Here is a 26,321-nt window from a genome sequence, read left to right as displayed (position 1 = left end):
CTGTAACGTAATGTAGCAGCATGTTAGGACTGTTACTGTCCTCCTAGGGCAGTGCCCAAGATATATATTCTTGGCTCTTGTGTGTCCTAGGATTTGCAGACAGGGAATTATTCCACAATTGTAAAATCTGTGTGTCACAGGCAGGTAGTAATCGTGTCTTATCTGTTAGAGATTCACATTAATACAATTTGACTGATTGAAGATCTTCTCCCATCTTTCTGTTTTTATTCCAAACCTTTGAAATAATTTTTAGGAAATGTGTCCTAAAAGTAGTGTGCAGTGAACCCTAATATTAAATCTTTCTTATTTAAATAGCGTATTTTTCTGTCCCTGAAAAAATTTGCTGAGAATTTGATTCTCCCTATCAAAAAATTACACAATAGTTCCTGGCATACTGATAGTAACACAACTTTTTTAACCTTTAAAAAGGTTAAAAAAACATAAATGTTATAATATGTAGGAATTTATCATTTAAGAGAGATGGGCTGCTGCATCTTAAGTAATACTGGAGAATCCTGGTATTATGCTTGCATTCCATCCACATTCACAAAAGTTTTAAATAAAATCACGGGGGTTTTTTGTTTTTTGGTTGTTTTTTTTTTCTTACAGTCTCTTTGCAGGTGTCCACCCACCATGGTGCATATTTGTTGGTTTCAACACTGGAAATAGCTCTAAGAATCATGATTATCTTTTTCACTTTTGGATATTTTCACTTTTAGAATTGAGCCATACTTTTTGAGTGAATTCCAGAGCTATGCAATCAAGGAAATAGAAGCAAGCCTTAGTATAGTATAGTATAATAAAATCTAGTGAAGAGAAATGATACACATTTCTTTATTACCTCTGTATCTCTTATCATGTCTTAGCCTTTCAAGGATTCATTCGGATAGTTTTTTTCATGTCCTATGTGTATTTTCTGTCCTTACAGTAATTTATTAAATAATTTTCTGTTGTAGCATTGATCATAAATTATAACAAATTGTGTTAAAAGAACTTTAAGGAGAATGCAGGATCTGTTGACCGCTTTTGCATTTTTTGCCTAGTTTTTTTTTGCTAAAAACTTGTAGTTTACATTGAATACTGTTTTGTATTCAACAAATGATTTTTTTAAAATTTTAGATGATATTGGTGCCCACATGAATGTAGGAAGAACTTACAAAAATTTAAATAGAACCAAAGAAGCTGAAGAATCTTACATGATGGCTAAGTCACTGATGCCCCAAGTAAGTTGTCGTGATACATTTCTGTTGTGTTATATCCACTGTATGTCCACACTGAATAGAATTACCTGGGTGGAAAATCTGTATCTTTTCTTTAATTTGTTCACATTAAAGTAAAGTATCCAATAAACCATTTATTACTACAGGTTTTTTAAAATTTTTATTTAAATTCCAGTTAACACTGTAATATTTAGTTTCAGGTGTACAATATAGTGACTTAGCGCTTAAGTACAAGTGCACTTCTTAATCCCCATGCCTGTTTCACCCATCTCTCCCCCCAGCCTCCACTCTGGTAGCCATCAGTTTGTTCTCTATATTTGAGTCGGTTTCCTTATTTGTCTTTCCTTCTCTTTTTTTCCCTTTACTAGTTTGTTTTGTTTCTTAAATTCCACATGAGTGAGATCATATGGTATTCATCTTTCTCTGAGTTACTTCACTTAGCATAATACTACAAGTTTTATAAAGGGTTACATTTACTTTTATAGCTCAATTGAAAATTTTTTCCATATAGTATGTTTAAAAGATTTGATAAGCTTATGAATTTTAGATATCCTTGATTAGAAGTTATCATTGAATTAAATGACTTTAAATAAAGAGAATTTTATATATGTACATTAAGCACTAAATTCAACATTATTCCTCTCAAAAAAAATGAATAAACAAAGTAATAAAATGAATGGATCACATCTCTGTTGCTATATGGTGTTCAGTTGTTGCAGTGACACATGCGCAAGATTCATTGGTTATTACAGTATAGCCTGGAAGCTGGAAAGCCAGATTCTGGCCTTGACCAGCTATGTTTCATCAGAAAAGATAGCTTACCCTATACTAAAGTTTTCTCCATAGTAGTATATATTAGCATTATGTTAATAATGTAATGTTAAAATGATTGGTTATAGTTTGATAAATGTTTCAGAAACAGAGTTGGACCACATGATGTCTTAAGCATTATTTCAGTCCTAAGATACTAAAGTTAAATTGTGTTCAGTATAGATTTTTATCAGACACAATTTATTATTTTCACTGAAAATTTGGGTCTATGTCTATTTTATAACCTTTGCCTAACCTGAATAATCAGTTAATAAGAATTTTATTTCCTAACTCTACCAGACAAATGAGACTTTAGTATAACTCTGAATAAAATTAACCACCCTGTTGTCACAACCAGAAATATTTTGCTGACAACATGAAAGTTGACATGGTGTAAAAAATACACTAGAGTGAAGGGAAGGAGACCTGAGTTCTTTCTGTTATGGGTCTGATGCAAATATATTAACAGACCTTAGCCTCAAGCGTTTAAATTTATAGGATTTTATAAAATGATGCATATAAATAAAAAGCTAACAATATTGTGTTGAGCTAGTGTGAATGAAAAATATATCTTTTAAAGCCACAAAATATTAATTATTTCATTTACATTTTGTAAATACTATAGGTGCTTTCACATTTTTATGACTTATTTTAATTTCTCAATAAAACTAGTACCATAACCTTTATATGTCATGTATATTTTAAATAAGCCACTAGGAATACTTATTTTTATTTTTTATTTGGTACTGAAATAATCAGATTATGTTCTTTTGGACAGATTATTCCTGGTAAAAAATACGCAGCCAGAATTGCCCCTAACCACCTAAATGTTTATATTAATCTGGCCAATCTTATCCGAGCAAATGAGTCCCGGCTGGAAGAAGCAGATCAGCTGTACCGACAAGCAATAAGCATGAGACCCGACTTCAAGCAGGCTTACATTAGCAGGTATTGTAGTTCTCTTTAAGCTATCATTATAGAAAATTGAAACTGCATCTGCACGTACATTTCACCATCGGAACTAAATTGGCTTTTTTTTTTTTTAGTAATCTTACTTAGCAACCAAGAATATAGAAGCATAGCCTAGTTTAGACTTATGAAATTTAATTGATTTGATTTGAAATTGACAAGTCTATTAACATATAGTGACAAACCTAAGTTTTATACGAAAGAAAGGGTAGAAGCTCCTTTTTAGTTTCATTTGCTTCTTATGATCACATTCATTTTTACGTAAAACACCTGAAACTTGGGGTGCCTGGGTGGCTCAGTGGGTTAAGCCTCTGCCTTCAGCTCAGGTGATGATCTCAGGGTCCTGGGGTTGAGCCATGCATTGGGCTCATTTCTCAGTGGGGAGCCTGCTTCCCTCTCTCTCTCTCTGCCTGCCTCTCTACCTACTTGTGATCTCTCTCTCTGTCAAATAAGTAAATAAAATCTTCAAAAAAAAAAACCAAACACCTGAAACTTACATTTTATAAGTATTTCTAATATCCAGCTCTCAAGAGCTTTCTGACAATTGACTGGTTATTGATGCTTTTACCAAAAAGAAACTTTTCAGTTGTCAGTAAAAAGAAATTTGGCATCACATGTTAGAACTTAATATATTTTCCCATATAAGGATCATCATTTGTATTATACTTGAGGAAAATTGTATGTTAAACTTGATTTTATGGCCTGGCCCAGAAACCTAATCATAATTTATGACATTGCTCCTATGAGGAAAATGTATTCAGAATTTAATAAGTTTTTGAGATAAAATCTGTTCATAATTTGGAGGCTGTCTTTCCTCAGCCTTATCCAGTAGTTGTTGAAATTAGCTAAGTTTAGTGGGGTTGCATTTGTAAATAAAACCTGTCATGTGTTAATCTATAAAGAATTATTCAGTAGTCTGCATTTTAAAAAAGCAATTTGTGCAAATACTCATTCCAGAAATTGCTTTAATTGAGGATATTAGTGGTTCATTTGATATCATTCCTATGCTAATATTAAGGAAATAATAGGATCATAATAAAAATAGCTCTCCTATCACTACTCAAATCAATTTGCACATATTACTTTTTTAAGCTTTCTAACAGAAAATAGAACCATATTAGAAAGATTTGTAAAATGATTTTCAAACTGTGATCCTTAGTTCCAGATGTGTACCTCATAGGTGTCTGCTGGTCACACATGTACCCTCCAATCCTTACCCAGTCAGCTTTTTAAATTCTTTTTTTGTTATTTTGGGGAGTTTTTTGTGTTGTTTTAATGAATGGCCATTTTATAATACATTGTAGAAGAATGAATTTATATAAGAAAAGGCAAAACTTTTAAATGTTCTGCACTTTATAAATGAGACTTATAGCATAGACTTGAATACTGGAATTTCCCCATCACCACCGTATTGGTATTCATTCTTCAAATGCTATTACTTGGTCTCCTGAAAAATTGATCTCCCATTCTTTTTACTGTCATTTTTTTGATGTAGTCTAGTCTAGTCTGCCTTCTTTCAAGATGTACATAAAGAATATTTTTTCTCTGCCTCCCCTTTATTGGATACCTCCTCATATCTTACCCTTTAAAGTTTCTTCTCTAATAATATTTGAAAACAACCAAATTTGCTAAACTAATGAGTTCAGGTTTGAGGACATATTCAAATAGTTACTTTTGATAGAAAACTTTAAAAGCTTTGGTTAAAAGGAAAAAAGAAAGCTGTATGTGGAAAAGCTTAAAACTTGTGAAAAATAATGTCTACAAAGTGACACAATAATGTGAGTAAAGCTTGCGTTTGTTTTTCCACAGAGGAGAATTGCTTTTAAAAATGAATAAACCTCTCAAAGCAAAAGAAGCATATCTTAAAGCACTAGAGCTGGACAGAAATAATGCAGATCTTTGGTACAACTTGGCAATTGTTCATATTGAACTTAAAGAACCAAACGAGGCCCTAAAAAATTTTAATCGTGCTTTAGAACTAAATCCGAAGCATAAACTAGCATTATTCAATTCTGCTATATTAATGCAAGAATCAGGTATGTTTTCTCAAAATGTTTCTATATTTAAAACATACTGTTTGAAGTATAATAAAATCTGAACTTATATTATGTGAGGCAGATGTTTTGTAAATGGATAGTTTATATCAAAACTGTACATAAATGATTTTAAGAATATTTAAAATACTTGAAGCACTATTTTCAAGTAATACGCTCTAACAAAATTATTAGTTCTTTGGGTATATGTTAAGACTTATTTTTCAGGCAGTGCCTTTAATCTATTTTGTCATATTATGTACAGAAATAATCTCTTACATATACATATTATACCATATCCAAATAATCAGAACTTGCAAGATTTTTTAATATAATTACTTCTAGGGAGACAAGAGCATTATATATTTTAGGAAAAAATGTATTTTCTCTTGATTCATGTGACCAAGTGCTTTTGGTATCATCTAGTTTTATTTTCTGAGATACATTAAAAAATCTAATTTTGTAAGACTGAAGCATTTTGTTTATCCAATAGTAGTTACTATTTCCTGAACTTTTTTACGTAGGACTCATGTAATTCTTAGAAAATTCAGCAGGCTGGGGCGCCTGGGTCCTGAGATCAAGCCCTGCATCAGGCTCCCTGCTTAACAGGCTGCTCTCCTTGCTTGCGTGTGTGCACACATGCGCTCTCTTTTTCTGTCTCTCTCAGCAAATAAATAAAGAAAATCTTTAAAAAAAAAAAAAAAGAAAGAAAAGAAAAGAAAAAGAAAATTCAGCAGGCTAACCCAGAGAACTTAAATGATCTGTGCCTAAAGTCATAGTGTTAACAGAATCAAGATTGAAGGCATGTCATTGTTGGCAAATCCAATGCCTCTTCCTCTTAATTGCATAATCTTCCTCTCCTACTCTCAGTTTGATTCTAAACTATAAAGAGATATTTTGCCTCTTCAGGTTTTTGAGGCATTCTTCCTGTCTTAAAGAAAGGAGATGAGCTATCATTTCAGTGTTTGAAGCACACGATCTTTCCTGTGAAAACTGAGTTTTTTGCTTTCTACTTTTTGATTTAGGTACAGAAATTAGTTGTTTTGATGCTGTCTTTTCTAATCTAATTAGATGAATACTGAAAGTGACTTTTTGTTCCTCAGACTTAATTCATTTGTTAACGATATGTGTTTTTTTTTTTCTTTTTAAAAAAATTATTCTTAGGTGAGGTTAAACTCAGACCAGAAGCTAGAAAACGACTTCTAAGCTATATAAATGAAGAGCCACAAGATGCTAATGGTTATTTCAATCTGGGAATGCTTGCCATGGATGACAAAAAGGACAGTGAAGCCGAGATGTGGATGAAGAAAGCCATAAAATTACAAGCCGATTTCAGAAGTGCTTTATTTAATCTGGCTCTCCTGTATTCTCAGACAGCAAAGGAATTAATGGCTTTGCCAATTCTGGAAGAGTTACTCAGACACTATCCTGATCATATCAAGGGTCTTATTTTAAAGGGAGACATTCTGATGAATCAAAAGAAAGATATACTTGGAGCAAAAAAATGTTTTGAAAAGATTTTGGAAATGGATCCAAGCAATGTGCAAGGAAAACACAATCTTTGTGTTGTTTATTTTGAAGAGAAGGACTTACTAAAAGCTGAAAGATGCCTGGTTGAAACATTGGCATTAGCACCACATGAAGAATATATTCAGCGCCATTTGAATATAGTCAGGGATAAAATTTCCTCATCTAGTTTTGCAGAACAGCCAATATCCCCAGCTGGTAAGACTTCAGGTGTAGAAGGAGACAAAATTCCAACTGAAAATGTACAAGAAGTAAAAAGTGAACCTAGACCTACACAGATCGTAAAACCGAGTGATAATAAAAGTCAGTCTAAATCCAACAAACTATTAGGAAAAAATACAGACAAAGAGACCCCCCACAAAACAACAAAGGAAATCAAAGAAATTGAGAAGAAAAGAGTTGCTGCTTTAAAAAGACTAGAAGAGATTGAACGTATTTTAAATGGTGAATAGTATTATTTATCGTGTCATAATGTCCTCAAAGAACTTCAGTCTATCTTATGTGATTGCTTATTCTGGGAGCATTGAAAAATAGCAAGTATACACGTAACAGTCTGTCATGAGCTGCCTCTACATACGATCAAAATGCGATTTTCATTAAAGACCTATCTTACCCCAGGGTATGTATTGTATAAGATGTGACAGTTTTCTGAGTTTTGGTGACTATGGCAGAAATACTGAATTACAGTTTGCAAATTTGTATCTTTTATATGGAAGGAAGATTTCTTCTGTAGAGTAATCTTGTCTACTCACAATTAAAAATAATCTGAAGCCTGAATGATAGTCCCTTGCAGGCAAATTTAACATATGCTGGTTTATTCTATGAATTGACATTTATTAGTTGACTTCATTACCTTCTGTTGGAATCTGATTATGGATTGAAAACTTACTGAACACATTCTTTTTTCTTTGGTAATTTCTGTTTAACTGAGGGACTTCACACCATAAAAGAATACTGGCTTCCTTTATGTCGTATTCTTATGTTGATTTTTAGAAGGAATGCCAGATGAAACTTATTTAAAATAAGTCCTGTGACATGTTAGCTTAAGAATGTATTTTCATAGTTGTGTGCTTTGTCCTTAATTTTACTCTGAAATACAATTTTTAATCAGGTAAAGTTTTAAGTATAAATATCCATATACATACACGCACATTTCTAATGGTGCTCATATATACTCTGTATTTTTTTACATACTAAGAGTTTCACAGCATGAACCACATAATCATGACTATCCTTGAGTTTTTACTCCCCAAATTATTCATGTTTATTAGGATCTTAGTCATACTGAAAAGGTCCCAATAACTGTAACTTTAAACCTTTGAATTGAAACATATTTTCTCTTTCTTCTTGGTGTTATCCCTCTAGTGTTATTTGAATTTTAATTGTTCCCAAAACACAGCTTAATCATTCTTAGATACCTTAAGCAACTAAATTGTGTTCTATTTAACTGAAGGAAAAACAATATGACAAAGTTTATTTTTAAACACTAAGTTCTTGTTATCTTCCTATGGTGTATATTTTTATTAAATATTTATTTTGACTACTGAGCTTTCGTAAAAATTTTAAAGCTGTTTAAATTCCATCAACTATGGAAAACAAATTGCTATTGAATTTTCCTATATATGCATCTATTACAATTTAACCAAAATTTCATCATTTTGGCCTGCTATCTAGCTATGAAAGGTAATTAACCTTGTATGGGATTAATAGTCAGTTGGTTTTAGCAAATTTAAGTCTGAAAACTGTTAAGTTGAAGACATAAATCAAATTTATTAATTTATATCTGATTTTTTTCTTGAGTTAAAGTACATTTCAGATGAATTTTATAATACCTGGTAAGTTGGTTTTAATTTAAACTGTTAAAGCTCAAGCTATCATCCTGGGGTAGTAACTAATTTCTAATTATGTAGAATTTCAAAAACTGAGAAAACTAATTTCTAAATATGTATATTTCAAAAATCCTATTACTGTTTTTATAAAGAAATATTTTATAAATAGGTCACAAGCAAACATGGTCTACATTAAAGACCCACTCTTACTAGGTTCCCTGAGGTTGTGTCATAAATTATTTTTTAGGCAATTTATATCAAGCACTGACACCAGTCAGTTCATTTTTGATTTAGAGATTCTGTTCAGCATTAAAGCAATATCCAGTTTCAGTTTTTAAATTATGGCTTTGCGACTCCAGATATAAGGTGGAGAATACCTCATATACTATGACTTGAAAAACAAAATCTGTGTTAATCTTGTGTTCTGTCCATGTATCTTGAGAAAAAATTTCTGAGTTTGATCTCTTCTGTTACGGTATCAAGTGAAGATAAGTCAGAAAAGCAGAAGGGAATCTTTTGTGGCAGAAGATGGTAATAAGAGCTTTGAGTAATATTTTAATACAATTATGTAACTATTCAAAAGTTAAAAAATATATTGTTACCCAATGATTTTTATAGGAAAAAGAATTCCTCCTTATTTGCACTTAGAACAATGCCTATCATGTAGGAAGTGCTCATATTTGAATTTTAAATAATTTATTTAAATCAAATCCACCCTGATTAGTAATTTTTCCAAATTAATGTTCCTCAAACCTCACTTCATATTAGAATCATCTGGAGGACTCTTTAATATGGACCCCAACCAACAACAATTTAATCTGAATTTCTTAGGAAGGGAGCTGTGCCTCCATTTTCTTGAAGTTCTCAGAGTGATCCTAATTTGTAGTCAGGGTTAATGATTACTGCTCTAAATTAGTTCAAGGAAATCCTCTTATCTCTCCTGCACTAACTTTTTAAATTAGTGTCATAACCCAGTTAATTTTTGATATTCTAATGAATATGCTCTTCTGATAACTAGTATTTATTTCATCTTAAGTACCATCAACCTTGTTTATGTGAGATTGATTATTTTCTTTAAACTCATAGTAGAATTTTATTCAAGCTGTTCAAGTGAAAAAAGGTAATAGATTTTCCCCCATCTTTGGAACTGCCTTTTTGGGGAAATGGATGGTAGGGATATTTTAACCCAGCTTACTATCTACAGTTCAGAGTTGTGAGCATCTGAATGTTTGGAAAGAAAGCATATCACAGGTTTGTGTGCTGGTAAAGGGATGTAGTTTTAGGTCTCACTGTTTACAAAAGAATCTATTCCCTAGGAGTTCTGGGAAAGCTTTGACAATCCCCAAGGGGCAATTATGTTACTTTTTCACTACTTCTCAGAAGGAAGAATTAAGTTTTTCTCCTGTTGCTCCTATATGTATTTCCTTATTAACATTCATATTTGGGAATTTTATCTTGTAATTATCCCAGTAAGTAATTTCATGAAGCTAATGACTCAGAGGATAAAACAATTATGTTTGCAATTTTGTGTTTACTTTTATGTAAATACTTAGTATGTGAATTACACAATTCTAATAAAACCTCATGCCTTTTCATTACATCTATTTTGAGCTCTCAACTTCATGTTACCAAATACTAATTTGAAGATCTTTAATGAAAACTTTTACGAAAATATATAGATTTGTATGTCAGTTTCTACTTCAGAAATCCATATATTTGTCATATTTATTTTTTTAAAAGCCTAATTGTTTGCATGACTAAATGGTATTTAAAAATAACCCCCCCAAAATACCTGGTACCTTTGTTCGAAATTTTGTCTGTTGGGAGCTGTCAGCCATCCATGTTAAGGATTTATAAGAAAATAGTTTAAAATTTTATGCATTTTTATTATTGTCATTTCTGTGTGTACCATATTTCTAAATAGTCGGTATAAAATTGATACTTTTTAAAACCTTCACCTGAACTGCCTTTTAGTGTTCAAATGAAAAGTAAAATAGTGTTGTCAAGAGATTTCTGCCTCCTTAAAGACAGAAGAGCTGGTGTGTAGTTTTATTAGCTATGATCTGAGAAAGGCATGTGTTAAATTAGTTCCAACAGTGATACATTTTCAATCCTTAGTGACAGAAACTAAAAAAAAATGAGACGATTAAATTCAAACGTGGGATTTTATATACATAAGTAGAGGTCAGTATTGTGAAATAATTAGGAGTCCAAGTTATGGATCTGCCAGTATTCAAATCCTGGTTTCACCCTTACTAGTGTAACTTAGGGGAATTGTTCAACCTATAATTCCTTGTGTATACACACACACACACACACAAATTATATATATTGTGTATATATAATGTGTATTGAATATATACACACACATACACACTCTATGTATATGTATATATACATACATATATGTGTGTGTGTGTGTGTGTATATCCTATTGTATAAACTGGCAGGTATCTTTGTAACTATAAATAGTGCATTTTCAACCACGTGCATTGTAAATAGCCTTTACCAAACATGTTTGACAAGGACCTTAGTTAACATCATTTAGTAAATTGTGATAAACAAAAAGCCATGATTTATTTGATGTAATTGGCCTTATTGTTTTCCATGTGGCACCAAGAATGAAACAATTTGCAGCTATAACCAAGCCATAGTATTGATCTATCCATTCAGTGTTGTCTTTATTTTATTTGATTGTGGTTTGGTAATATTTCATTGTCAGATTGGAAAACATAAAAAAAAATGATTTTCATCTTTCTGAAGACTGACCTTATTAATGGGCAGCTTTCCTAACAAGTGATTATTAACTTTTATCAGGTGTTAACATCTGTTTCAGAACCATGGTATTATGTTTACATGTCAGAAGTTTTGTTTAACTCTATTACATTTCTAAATTGATTTGTTTAAATAAATTCAAATGGAAAATACATATATTTATATTAAATATATTAATATACTTAAATTGCTTAAAATAGTTCTTGCTATAAATGATAGTTGTTAACTATTAATGTAATCATAGGGCTTTGGTATGTAGTAAATAATAGATGTTAATCGTTAATGTAATCATAAGGCTTAGGGTTGCATTTGATTGGTTTTATATATGTGTTAGCAGAGATCATGTCAGTGATGGTCATATAGCAGACAAATTATATTTAATATTAATGCTTGTTCCTTAGCCATCTAAACCAATTGGTATACAGATAAAATAATATAAATAAAATCTATTTATTAAATACTAAATTTATAAATTAAATTAAATAAATTTTTTAAATGCAGAAATGAGAACTCAGACACCTTAAAATTATAGTACTTTGTTCTTTTGCTGTTCATTGCCATCAGGGAGGTAGCATAAGATAAAATATTAATGCCTAAAAGTCTCTGAAGACTTGATCTCAGGTAAATTCATGTCCTTTGGAGTCTACTTTCTTCATGACTAACATTTCTGTGACTATATGGATGGATAGCATATTTCCCATCAAGTAGTATTTTTATTCTATAAGAACCTGATAACTTCAATTTTTACCTTAAGTAAAATACTCCTCACCAAACCATTCTAGTTTGCCCTTTGTTACTGATTTTCATGGTTAAAACTCGGTCTTCTTTACTCCTTCCTTTCCCCATTGCTTTAGTGTCTGGTATTAGGAAAGTCATCTGATTAATACTAAACTAGAAATGATAGGTAGTGGATCTTATTAGTCATTCCAACAGTTAATTCAAGTGCACCTCTTTCTTTGTAAGTTGCAGGCAGTATAGCGGGAGTTATTTGAGGGATGTAGAGTTTCCACCATTCTGCCTATCTAAGCAAAGAATTGAGAGAGCACAAAAAGGCTTTGTAACTGCAAGGCCACTTTTGACTAGAGTCCTGTTTTTGATGGGCACTGGCAGGCCAGGTAACTGCCTTTGAGGATTGGAATCAGAGTAATCAAACTGTCAGCAGAATTAGACTTATGCCCAATAGTGATATCTGTAAGATTAATTCCTGGGCCATGAATATCCAGATGTTGGTTGATTTACAATGGGGTTACATACCAATAAACCCATTGTAAGTTGAAAATACTGTAAGTTGAAAATGCATTTAATACATCTAATGTACTGATCCTGGAATCAAGTCCCACAATCGGGCTCCCTCAGTGGGGAGTCTGCTTCTCTTCTCTCCCTCCTCCCACTTGTCCTCTCAATCTCTCTCTCTCTGTCAAGTAAATAAAATCTTTAAAAAATTAAAGGACTAATATATAGCAGTAGTTAAAATGAAGGTAAAATAAGTAAAATTTAACAAAAAAGCTCTTAGAGTTCTATTTTTTATGTTTTAGTTACGTTAGGTTTTATAAAATATTTATTTACATTGAATTTTAAATACTAGGTCCAAAAAATAGTCTATGAAACACTTGTATAATAGAAAAGTCAAAGAAGTTCAAAAAGTCTTAAGCAATCTGGGGTATCAATTTTAATACATGAAAAAACAGAATTCATGCCAAAAGAAAAGGGAAAATGAATGATGAATACTAGTAAAAGGAATAATAGAATAAGATGCCCATCATTTTTTTAAAAGATTTTATTTATTTGACAGTATAAGCAGGGGGAGCAGCAGAGGGAGAGAGAGAAACAGGTTCCCCCATGAGCAAGGAACCCAATGTGGGGCTCCATCCTAAGACCCTGGGATCATGACCTAAACTGAAGGCAGATGCTTTACCAACTGAGCCACCCAGGTGCCCCAGAAGAGATGGCCACAATAAACACATGTCAAAGATAAAACCTAAAAATAAGCAAATACTTTTCAGCAATTAAAATTGTACCTTTGAGCAAAAAGAATCCATACACAAAAGAGTACATTATATATGATTTCACTTATATGAACTCCCAGAACAGATTTATCTATCATGGGTATCTTTGCAGGAACAAAGGAAACCAAGGGAACTTTTTAGGATGATAAAAATATTCATGGCCCAGTAATTCCACTCTGAGGTGTGTTGATAAAAGAAGTACATCTACAGGTGCACTAAAAGATAGAAGAATGTTCTTAGGGTTAATTGTGTAAGTCCCAACCTTGAAGTAATCAAAATAATCATGAAATTGGGACTCCTGGGTGTTAAGCCTCTGCTTTTGGCTTAGGTCATGATCCCATGGTCCTGGGATTGAGCCCCTCATCGGGCTCCCTGCTCAGTGGAGAGTCTGCTTCTCCCTCTCCCTCTGCCTGTCCCCCCGGCTTGTGCTCTCTTTCTTTCAAATAAATAAAATCTTTAAAAAAACTTCAAAATACTCATGAAAAACAGATATTTGTTATAGTCATACGATGAAATGTTATGAATATATAATGAATATGCATGAGCCACTACTACATGAAGAAACATGGATGGATCTCACAAATATAATGGCTAAAGTCAAATGCAAAAGATATAACTGTTAAAATTCTATTAATATGAAGCTCAAAAACTAGCAGGATGAATTTGGGCTATTATAAGTCAGGACAGTGGTTACCCTAGGAAAGGAAATAGGACGTTTATTGGAAAGGAATGTGAGAGTGGGCATCTTTGTTCTGGTATTGTTCCCTCTCTTTATCTGGGTTATATTTGCACAGATAGTTTCAATTTTTGGCAATTCAGGATATATGCCTTTTTCCAGATGTATATAATAAACTTCAAAAAAGTATAATATTAAAAGATGTATTGACAGAAATGGAAAAAATAGAATAAAAATTTATGCAGCCCAGGGGCATTAGGTGAAAGAATTCTACAATCACAATTTGGTGATAACTATCAGATACAAAGTATGACAAGAATGTTCAATAGCATATTTTTAAAACAACTTTATTGAGATATAATTGACATAAGGAACTGCTCATATTTAAAGTGTACAGTTTGTTAAATTTTGACACATATATACACCTGTGAAACCATCACTATAATCATAACATATACACTTATCAAAGTTTCCTCATGCCCTTTGTAATCCCTCCAGTCCCACCACTCCTTTCCAGCCCTGTCCCTAAAACCATTGATGTGCTTTCTGCTTCTATAGATCATTTACCTTTTCTCCAGTTTTATATAATGGCATCATTACATTATTTGTCTGGCTTTTCACTCTGCAATGGACTAAATGTTTGTGCCCACCCCCCATTCATATGCTGAAGTCCTAACCCTTAATAGGATATTCAGAGGTGGAGCCCTTGGAGGTGGTTAGGTTTAGATAAGATTGTAACAGTGGGGCTCCCAGGATTAGTGTTTTTGTAAGAAGAGGAAGAGAGATGAGATTTCTCTCTCTCCCCTACCATATAAAATGGCCATCTGCATGCCAGAGTTAGTTCTCACTGAAGAGTACCTCTGGCATTTCATTCTCGGACTTCTTAGCCTCCATAACTATCAGAAATGTCTATTGTTTAAGCCACCCGTCTGTGGCATTTAATTATAGCACCCCAAACTGAGACACACTCAGAATAATTAGTTTCATTCATCAAGAGTTTATTACCAAGTAGTATTACATTATATGGATATACTATGGTCTTTATCCATTGTTTGGTTGATGGACATACAAATGCAATTTTTTATCTGGTCCAGTGATATTTTTTTCTCCTGTAGGCATTATGTATTTTTCAAATATAAATCAATAAAAATGTTTTAATTCTGTTTGTAATGCACATTTTCTGACTGTCTATATATTCAGTTTACTCCACTTTTACTAATGGTCATTTGGGGATTTAGTCTTTCCTCATAATTAGCTCATTTGTTTTTGGAGGTGTGGAGAACAGAGCATAGGGCTCAGACCAGCTGTTAATCACTTGATATTAATCCATCTACTGTGATTCATTTAGGAATGAGAATAACCAAATCAAAGCCAATGAAATGACCCGTGATTTTGCTAACACTTTATTGACTTAAAATGAAAAAGAATGTAAGTTTAACACTGTGGCAACCATTTTCTCACCAGAAGGAGAGAGCCTGTATAAAAAAGAGCCAGGATAGAGTAGCAGGTCAGAGAGGCCAAAAATTAGGGCACAGTAGGTATTATTCTAATTAAAGTCCTGGTCAAGCTACATCTGGAAAGACAATAAAGGGGAATCAGCTTGAGCCAAATTTGAATGGTTGTGCCAATTTCTGAAAGGAACTGTACTTTGTATGTAGTCTGGCCAAGCTCATGAAGGGCAGTGTCGGTCTTTTAAATCCCTGACTTGAAAACAGTTTTGATTAAGTGTAAGCAAAATAACTGGTTAAATTGTGTGTGTGTTGTACTGAAGAAGGCAACGAGTAAGGGAATTTGTTGTGAAAAATTCAGCTCATAGAGCCTTCAGTAAGGTCAAATAAGAATGAAAAGGTTTTAAGTTGGATCTGTTCCATCTGAAAACAAATCAGAGAATATTGTTTTGTATAAGGGTTCTTCACCTGCAGTCTGAAATCTGAGATAGCTACAAATATAATAACAGGGTTGGAAAAGCCAAGTTTTTTGCCCCAGGCCACCATTGACTCAAGCAAAATCAGAGGTGTGAGATTTAGCAAGAATGTTGATAAAAGATTCTAGTATCTCAGGCCTCTCCCACATACTTCCATTTAAGCAGTCATTGTCCAAGAAGGGGATGAATTACTACCATTGAGAATATGCAGTCCAGGGGCACAGATACAAAAAACAAACAAACTAAAAAAGACAAAACCATTCAGCTTGGGACTAAAGTGATTGACAGTGCACTGTGTTTGTATTAATGTCCTAGGACTTTAATAAGAAAGTACCACAAACCTGGATGGCTTAAAACAAATTAATTGTCTCATAATTCTGGAGGCTCGAAGTCTAAAATCAGGCTATTAACAGTGTTGGTTCCTTCTGGGAGCACTCAAAAGAGAATGTATTCCATGACTTTATAGCTTCTGGCAGTTGTCAACAATTCTTTTTATGTTCTTTGGCTTGTAAATGTATCATTTTAATCTGCCTTTATTCATACAGCATTCTCTGTGTGTGTCTCTTCTCACCTCTTATAAGGAGACCAGTAATACTGGATTTAAGGCCCACTCTACTCTCTCATGACCTCATCTTAACTAATTATATCTGCAATGGCCCTAATTGCAAATAAGGTCACATTCTGAGATACTGGGAGTTAGGACTTCAACGTATTTTTTTGAGGACATAATTAAAGCCAAATAGTAGCCATAGTCAATTTCTAGAAGACAGGGAATTGAAGGGTGATTGTCAGATTTAAACACAAATTCTTCATATCTCTGTTTACTACCTGATGATGCAGAGCAAATGAAAATAGATTAAAAGTATACCAAAAGTTTAAATAAATTTTACTATTTGTGAAATCTCATTCTATACAAACAAGAGGCTCAAAGCTGAGAATAATCATCAGGCTCCAGAACTTGAGGTTAAACAAAGTATACTGATAAAGAATTACATTATTCATCTCAGTTATGGTCATGGAAAACACTCGTGTTTACTTAGTCAATTGAATTATCAAAGCAGACCTACTAAAATCATGCACCTTACCTTACATCAAACTTTACTAATAATTCAAAGTATACGAACAAATACCAGATACAAGCAAAATCCATAAATCTCAGATTTTCCTATAATAAGAATAGATGGGTCAGAAATACCCTGTTTTGTAGATAGGGAATCCTATGTGCAAGAAAAAAGAAGTCATTCTTTCCCCATTATCCCCACCAGGAAAAAAGTGGTTTATTAACTTGTCATTAATCATTCCCTTCTCAACAATGAAAGAAAGATCTTTGTGGAGAGCGGAGTTAGAACAACCAGACTTGTTGACCAAGGAACAACATTTCACTTCTAGATTGAGGTCTTTGCCTTCTCTGTCACACAAGATATGAGTTACATACTAGCAACTACTATATGTTGTATTTCTTCCACAATGGCAGGTTAGCAAGGTTAGCAAGGAAATGTGTATTGGATGTTTTGGTATTTATTAAACTTAGTACTTATTTAGCATTAGTTCTCTGGGCCAAGAGGAGTTAGCTAGCGATGGGTCTGACTGAGAAGACTGTGCACTGAGCAGATATTTTGGACTTACAGCATCATTTGTAGCCAAATTCAGGAATTTGTATGTGACATAATCAGAATTAGTAAAGTGCTGGAACTTCCCAGAATCTATCTATCTCTCTCTCTCTCTTTTTTTTTTTCCCATTGGATTTGGGGAATAATTCATGTCTGGAGATAGAACAGCCACCTCAAAGAGAAGTCATGAAATCTGATAGTAGAGGAGCATGATAAAAAAACAGAATCAAACAGAATCTAGGTCCAACTGACATTGTAGTAGAAGCCAAAAAATGGATTTTTAAAAGTTTTTATTGAAGTATAGTTGACACACAATGCAGCATTAATATCAAGTGTACAACATAGTGATTCAACAAGTCTGTACTTTATACTGTGCTCATCACCGGTGTAGGCACCATGTGTCACTATACAATACTATTACAGTACAATTGACTACATTTCCTATGCTGTACCTTTTAACCCTGTGACTTACTCTGGAGATACTGGAAACCAGTATCTCCCACTCCCCTTTACCTAACATCAAATAATTGATTTTTTTAGATATATGAAGCACTTACTTTCCTTTTATTCTTAAACCTTTTTGGATTTAGTTTCCCGTCACATGAAATTAAATAAAACCCACTGACACATAATTTGTTTATCTTTATGTTCAATTAGCCGGCATATAGTGCATCATTTGCTTTTGATGTAGTGTTCAATGATTTATTACTTGCGTATAACACGACACATAATTTTTAAGCATTTAAACTTTCAATGCTTTGTAATCCAAGAAAAACTTTTTTAAAGCAACATACTGTTTTCCTCAAGTCAGTCTGACATTAATGAAAGACAGATTGGGACTGATAAAATTGCACAACAGGAGGGAATATCGGGATTTTTTTTTTTCACATTTTCTGGGTTTTGTATCCTCTTTCAAAAAAATCTGCAAGAAATAAAATAAGCCTAATTAATGTGCTTTTAAAAACCCTACATGATGCTTCTGGCTTAGCTCCTACCTCTCTGGTCCTCAACCATTTCACTCCATTTGAATCAGCCTCCTTGCTGAGCTCCCACGTAAGGGCCTTCATGCATCCCATTCTCTTCCTAGAACACTCTTCTTTCAGGTAGCCCTATGGGTTCGTAAACTCATTTAGATTACTATTCAAAATTGAACCCTAAATAAGGGTAAAGAGCTGGGAAGGAGGTAATGATTGGTTATAGGTCAGAACATTTATAATAAATGGCAAATCAATAATTAAGAGAGAATTATTGAAAATTTAAAAAGGAACTAAATTAACTACCATGGAGACCATGTCTTCAAGTCCATTGTTTAGGGTACTGCCATCCTAGAATGGATATACCTAGTGTCAGCAACATACAAGGGTAGTTGAGGTAGGTTGTGGGGATCTCAGGGAGTGGCCTAAGGGTATGAGTCCATAAAATGTGTTCTTTTAATTGTTATCTCCTGTGTGTGGTGCTCTCTTCCTTTTGATATGTTTTCTTTTGATAATTATTTCTTTTCCCTTAGTTAACTCCCTTTGTAGATGGTTTGTATATGGAATCACATCTAAGCACTCCTCTGAAGGCCTTTGAAAATCTCGAATAGTAGATTGTAGCCAAGAGGTAGCTCAGAGGACGGAGTCTGTGAGGTAGACAACATTTTACTTGTTACCTTCATGCGTAGTTGGACTAATGAGGCATTGAAATGTAGCCTGAATTTCCATGCAGGGGCAAGTAGGAAAGGAGCAGGCAGTCTCTGTTCAGATCTTCAAGCAGAAAAAGGCAATTCATACATAGTACAGGGCTAGGACGTGGGATGGGCAACAGAGGTAATCCCTCACATGCAGACACATTACAAGGATAGATTTTTTTTCCTTTTGTAATCACCACTGCTCCTGGTATGAATTGGATCAAAGATGTACAGGAGTACGAGAGAACTTTAAATTAACTCAACAAGAAGGAACTCAGGTAAATTTGAGGGACTTGACAAGTTTGCCAAATTCAAGGTTTGGTGAGAATAGAGAAGTTGAGTCAATCAAGCCACACTTGTTGAGTGGAGGAATATTTAGTTGTTCATCTGCAGAGCCTGATATATTTTCCAGTCACAGAAGCCCTAGAATACAGGATGACTGTGCTATTGCTAACATGAAGAACTGTGCTACTAGTGGGCACCTGGATGGTTCAGCGGGTTAAGCATCTGCCTTCGGCTCAGGTCCTGGTCCCAGGGTCCTGAGCTCGAGTCCTGTGTTAGGCTTCCCTGCTTAGTGGGGAGTCCGCTTCTCCCTTCTGCTCTACCCTTCCAACCCCCACTTGTGCTGTCTCTTTCTGTCTCAAATAAAAAAAAATCTTTAAAAAAAAGACTGTACTACCAGTATTTCCTAGTATCTTTCTAAACACCATCATTGGAGGCACATGAGCATTAGTGCATGTGAGCATACATGAGACCCTAAACAGCCTGATGACTACTAGTATTGAAAATGTATTCAGGGGCACCTGGGTTGCTCAATCAGTTAAGCATCTGCCTTTGGCTCAGGTCATGATCCCAGGTCCCTGAGTTGGGCTCCCTGTTCTGGAGAGCCTGCTTCTCCCTTTCCTCCCTGCTCGTGCTCTCACTCTCTTTCTCTCAAATAAATAAACAAAATCTTTTAAAAGAATGTATTCAGTAACAAACAATTTGTAATGGGCAAGTGATCCTTTAAGTTTATATACTTCAGAAACCTGGGTGATCAGATGGAATTTAAATAATTCATTTGTTTTTACCTATAATCCCATATTTTTTATTCAGGAAGTTATATTCTAAATGTATTTAAATTAAGAAAATATTTATTTACATACTAATAATTGCTATTTATTGCCAGAAATTATTCTTGGAGCCTAAGTACATCTTCTCATTTGATCCTCACATCTAAAGGGATAAAATTGTAATTTCCATTTTAAAAATGATAAAATTGAGTTTTAGAGAAGTTAGATAAAATAACCAAGGAAACACTTAATGGTAAATTTGGGATTTGAACTCAGATGTATCTGACTTTGGAATCTGTTCTTTGAATCTGACTTGGAACACTAGGGTGTTCTTCATTACATGTTGCCAGTTTATTCATGAGCATTCATTTTTTTTAAACAAATATTTATTTGCCTAATAATAATAGCTATCACATACTGAGCACCAACTACATGCTTGGTATTGTGGGAAGATAATGTTCTTGTCAGCTTTACTTAATAGTGTAAAAACAGATATGTCAATGATAATTGTAATAATATCTGAAAGAGTACATATATTTACACAGTTAATCCCAGCAGGCTCGTGCTTTGAGTGGCATGAGGAAATTGAGATTTACTAAGGAAGAACAGATTCAAGTAACTCATTACATTTTTATTCTTTTACGTGTCCATTGGATGGAATGACAGGTAGCAAGGCATATATTTTTACACTATTTCTCTCTCTTTCCTCAAGCATGCAATTTAATTCAAGTAGTTTCAGTGTGACTAGAATAGAGTTCCAGTGTACTACAAACATGCAACAGTAAGCGCTAAATGTATCCCTCTGCAATGAAGACTCACTTTTTAACACAGTGCCCACAGCACTCTTGTATGATGGAGTGGGAACCGCTCTTTATACACTATGTCATCTAATCCTCAGGACATCCCTATTATGGAAGTAGGCATTTGTTCCATTTTATAGGTGAGGGACACAGGGTGCAGAGAACTGGCACTTGCCCAAATGTGCATCCATACAGTGAACCATTTTTATTAAAGTAGCAGGTTAGAAATAAGAAGTTTATGAATCAGCTGAGTGACTTTTCTAGTTATGAGTCCCCTGGTACAGTGATGGTGATAGGCTGAATGATGGCCTTCAAAAGATGTCCATATCCTAATCTTGGGAATCTTTAAATATGTTCGCTTATATGGCAAAGGGCTCTTACAAATGGATTAAATTAAGGATCTTCAGCTGGAAGTTTATCCTAGATTATCTGGGTGGATTCAATGTAATCAGAAGGGCCCTTACAAGAGGGAGACAGGAATGTCAGAAATAGAAAGGAGATTACCAATGGAAGCAAAGTTTGTGATGTGCTGTGGATTGGGGAAAGGAACTATGAGCCATCTCTGGGCAGATCAACCTCTGAAACACTTTGATAATGGGAATTTAAGAGTTGCAGGACTATATAAACTTTCTTTTTTTGCCTTTTCATTTCTTGATTCCTGTGTCTTGTGGCAGGGTCTATTTTCTTGGATAACATCCTAAAATGATGTTTTTCTTCATCGGCAAGTTCTATGTAAACTCATGTTGATAAATTAAAACACCTTTTAGTAGTTAGCTATTTCAACGTAAATAATAAGATTGGATTATGGTTCATTTTAATGAGCCGGTAGATAAAATCACTTAAGCTCCAAGTTTGTTCTAGTGGCTGAATAAGCAATGTTTCTTGACGATTGCTGTAGTTAGGCTACTAGCTGATACTGATGAGCAATTTTAAGAATAAGAAATTTGGGAAGTTATTTGGCTGGGGTTTTTAAAAATAAGATGTCGTGTTAGGGCTTGTTAAAAGTTCCTCCATGACAAATTAAAAAATACACAATATTATCAACTGTGTCTTGGCAACTCATTTTCTTCTTTTATAAACAATCAAAAAAGCAGCTCTGGTTTATTTAATTCCAAGAAAAGAAGACTTGGAACCATTTTGCCTGCTTAGTATCAAAACCCATCTGACCCAGAGAAGAATCAGGAGGAATTTCACAGAACACAAACTCTGGCTGCAAATAAAATAGAATTTTTTTAAAAACCCTAATGCAAATTTTTATAAGGTTCTTTTTTTCCCCCTATTATTTCTCTCCTTAGTGCTCCTTCTCCGATTTCTTTTTTTTCCTACTACCCTTTAGAGATTTCTAGGAATTAATCCTTTGTACTTCGCTCCTTTCCCTTAACATTTATCTCTTTCAGAAGGTACTCCATTCTCATGTTATGAATTTCCAATTTTGCATGGATTGATTGCAAAATATTTAAGTCCCAAACTGTTGGTGATTGCATGTAGATCAATTGGGCTCATAGCAAATGCTAAACTGTTGTTGTCTTTCTTTCCAGAAAATGGTACCTCTCAAAAATATATACATGCACTCATGCTCCATCATATCATTACCTACATATCTCTCATGTGGGTGTTTTACCAGGACCTCCAGACTTCATAAAAGTGATCAAGCTCAGGTCACTTCTTAAACTACTCACCAGGCCTGCCTTACCTTTTCTTCATTTCACTTCAGCTGTTCTTTTAGGGCCCTGAAGAATTGGGCCACTTGGCAGGTAAATTTTGAGTAGTAATCAGTAACATGAGAAGATAACGAGAATTGTGATTTTAGAAGATAGCTCTAGGTATAGTGTAGACATTGGGTTGGAACATAACCTAAAAGGTGAGTGTAATTCTTCAGTGAAGTTAGGAAAGAAGGAGGAGAGGAAAATGCGGGTCATAGAATGTGATAATGACTTTCTATGTTATCTTTTCCAGAGAACAATCATATTTAAAATGGCCCAAAAATGAAGAAAAGGAAAGAGGAAGAAAGGAAAATACTTAACACTGGAATGCATGCAACTTGGTGTGTGGTATTCAATACATACTTTCTGGTTATATTAATGGCTGACAGGTCTGATTAATGGTGAAAATTTAAGTCATCTTGAAGGGCTGGTAGGGGACATATTTTTTCCACTGAAACTGGTTTTCTCAGCACATCTCCATTTACATTGTCCACCTGGAAACCAGAATTATTTCTGGATATGGCTGCCCATCTCTTATCTTCCCTGACTAATCACATTTTAATCCTATCAGTCTTCTCTGTCATTTTAATATTGTGTGCTCCTTGATAATTGTCATGTAGTAATTCTACATGGTTTCACTTATGTTTACCTAGAGTCCTAGGGAGTATTTAGACTCCTTAATGTCAGAGACCAGATTTTCTGAAATACCTCACAGTAGCTAACAGAGCACTCTGTACAGTAGAGATCTAAATATGCTTGGTGCCTTATTCTGGAGTACTAATTAAATATGTTCACAAATATCATGTTAGTTTAGAAAATATCAGAGTATTCTATGTTAAAGGAATTTCATTTTGAGTATGGTAAGTTGTTTTGTTTTTTATCTATTCTGTTTTCATATCTAAATCATAACGTTTCTCATGTTAGAGAAAAATTACCTTTATTTTCCAGGAAACCAGCATTTCCAGAAAATGAATCATTTATTCCTTTGTATCCATTATCCCATTTCTCTCACGATGTAAATTTCCAGTTGTCGAAGTATTTTTTTCTATTCCTGCTTGTGAATCTTTATATTTGGTTGTATTCGTATACAAAAGTCCTAAAATTGAAATATATTTAGTACACATCCCCAAACAGCTTTATAAGTCACTTCTTAAAGCCTTAATAAGAATGTTTGATCATCTGGGACTTTTCTATAACTAGTATAGATTCTGAAACCTAGAAAAAATTATTTGGCAGCTCCTTTGTGGAAGAGATATTGTGTATTATTTTTAAAATTTACATAAGATTAATTCTTTGGTATTATAAAGCATTTTTAATATTTTTCAGTTTTACTGAGATTTAATTGAGATGTGGCATTGTATTAGTTTAGGGTATATAACATGCTAATTTGATATAAGTATATATTGTGAAAGATTACCACAGTAAGTTTAGTTAACATCCATCATTTGATATTGTTACAAAGTTTTTTTTCCTGTGATGAGAATTTTTAAGATCTACTCTCTTAGCAATTTCAGATAAACAGTACAGCATTTTTAACTACAGTCAACATGCTGTAGATTACATTCCCAGAATTTGCTTGTCTTATAACTGGAAGTTTCTTTTTTAATTTTAGAATTTATTTGTCATGAAGATAGCTGTTTGCCTTGTTGTAAGTAAAAATTTGGTGTGTAGTTATTGAATCTTAGAGTTGTCATATGAAATATTGAAAAAATTTAATTACTTATCCTCTCTATGATAGAAAACATTTTCATCAAGGTAATTTTTATTTTAACACAGTTGAAATGCTAAAGAAGTACTTAGATTACAAAATTTATTGAAGTTTGTATTCTATGGCTGCCATAACAAATCACCACCAACTCAGTATCAAAAAACAACAAATTTATTATCTTATAGTTCTCTGAATCAGAAGTCAGACACATAATCTCACTGGGCTAAAATCAAGATATTAGCCTGGACTCTGTTCCTTTCTGAAAGTAACAGAGAAGAATTTGTTTCTTTGCCTTTTCCATATTTTAGAGGTCACCTACATTCTTTGTCTCGTGCTCCTAGCCCTCCTCTCCAAAGCCAGCAATAGGCAAAGTCCTTCTTATGCTACATCTCACTGATCATTTCTCTGTTACATTTCTTTCTCTGATGACAGTCAGGAAAGGTTTTCCACTGTGAAGGACTAGTGTGATTAGATTGGACCCCAAACTCTAAAAGACACCAGCATGATTCCCACATATGAAAAATTTAAGATTATAACTTAGTGTACTAAAATGCCTCTGCCTTCAGTCTGTATCAGACATCAAGAAGATAGTAAATTCAGCCTCAAACCAGATCCCTTTTCTTAAATGTTTAAAGGCTCTCTTATCTGTAACTACCTCTTAATCATTTTCTCCTTGTAAATAACAGAAGACAAAGTACATTATTAAAGATAATGAGGTGGAAAATCTAGAATAAACAAAAGACTGTTTCTCTATACCCAGAGGAAATTTTCAGGGTGTAAATGTGGCTATTAATTGAAGGTATTAAAAGAATAAAAATGTATGAATTCTTATTTATTTTAACCACATGGAAAATGGTTAGAATAAAATGTGTTTGTATGTGCATGCAGTATTATTTATTTAGGAAGAGTTTTATGCATATGCAGAGCTCCTCTCTTTTCCTCCCACTGAAATTTTTAGTATAAGTTATATGAAAAATTATTCCAACATTGATTCTGTTACCATGCTCAACTTAGAATGGGGAAGAAAAACTTTAAGCAAGAGAATTACTTTAGTAACTCCATGATGGTATCAATGGAGAGACAAACAGAGAGACAGAGATGGAGAGAGAGAAGGAAATAAATATATTATTATATACTAATAATTAATAATCAATAATATGTTAATTGTATAGTATATAATTTATATTACATATAATATGACAAATATAAAATTAATTAATAATTAATTAATAGCACTGATTATATATTAATATATATTAGAGGCTCATTTAAGGGCTATTTGGCTTGAAAAATTATTGAAACAGATTTTAACATTTATAATTTTCCTTTTGCTGTTCAAGTTTCAGATTTAGAACTTAAACGTATTTGATTTTAATGAAAGACCAGCACATGCATTGTTCCCAGGTTTTCTCTGCTGGATTTGAGATCCTTGAGCATCTCAAGCAAATGCCAAATCATGATACCATATATTTGATCCCTGGTCATTGTCTCTAGTAGAAGTTTGCCTGTGGTTCTGAAGATAGACTTATGCTAAGCCCAAAGAAGACCAAAGGGAAAGAGAGAATAGAGTCTGGAAGAAACCAGGTGAAGTGTCAGTTCATAACATCAACACTTTGTGACACTCAGAAGTTTAGCTCAACTGTAAATTTTACTCTTGTTTCTCCTGGCATAGATCTAACCCGTTCAACATCCATAGGGGAGCTCAGTGGATAACTCAGAGCAACCACTGCTAGCAGAAAATATCTCTACAATGTGGAAGGCAGGTACAGTAGAATAGGAGTAGGTGACTTCAAAGATGAAACTTTAGATTCTGGTCCTTTTTTCTGTTTCTGGCTTCATCCCTCTTCTGCCAGAGCCTCTTCAAATTGCTCACTCATATTATATACCATAAAATACACTCATATGCTGTAGGATATATTTACTATGTGTACTATACACATCCTATATAAAAATGATAAAAATAATGGTGTTGTAAAACGTAGAACTCTTCCGGAATACAAAATATTGTGA

At 33.6% G+C, this 26,321-nt stretch overlaps 1 protein-coding gene across 1 annotated transcript in view; it reads left to right on the top strand.

The window, feature by feature from the left end:
- Window positions 1-10,324, top strand: part of LOC111142088 (transmembrane and tetratricopeptide repeat containing 3) — a 47,372-nt gene extending 37,048 nt beyond the window's left edge. The window contains exons 10-13 of the mRNA XM_022495038.1: window positions 1,120-1,223; window positions 2,809-2,978; window positions 4,809-5,035; window positions 6,197-10,324. Of these exons, the coding sequence (XP_022350746.1) occupies window positions 1,120-1,223; window positions 2,809-2,978; window positions 4,809-5,035; window positions 6,197-7,011 (1,316 nt within the window). The 3' untranslated portion in view covers window positions 7,012-10,324. The remainder of the gene's footprint in view (window positions 1-1,119; window positions 1,224-2,808; window positions 2,979-4,808; window positions 5,036-6,196) is intronic.
- Window positions 10,325-26,321: the final 15,997 nt, after the last annotated feature.

Source organism: Enhydra lutris, unplaced genomic scaffold (genome assembly GCF_002288905.1).
Source record: "Enhydra lutris kenyoni isolate GAN:26980312 unplaced genomic scaffold, ASM228890v2 scaffoldscaffold7, whole genome shotgun sequence".
Taxonomy (NCBI): Eukaryota; Metazoa; Chordata; class Mammalia; order Carnivora; family Mustelidae; genus Enhydra; species Enhydra lutris.
The sequence above is the reverse complement of the archived record's forward strand: the minus strand, read 5'-3'. Positions and strand labels throughout refer to the sequence as shown.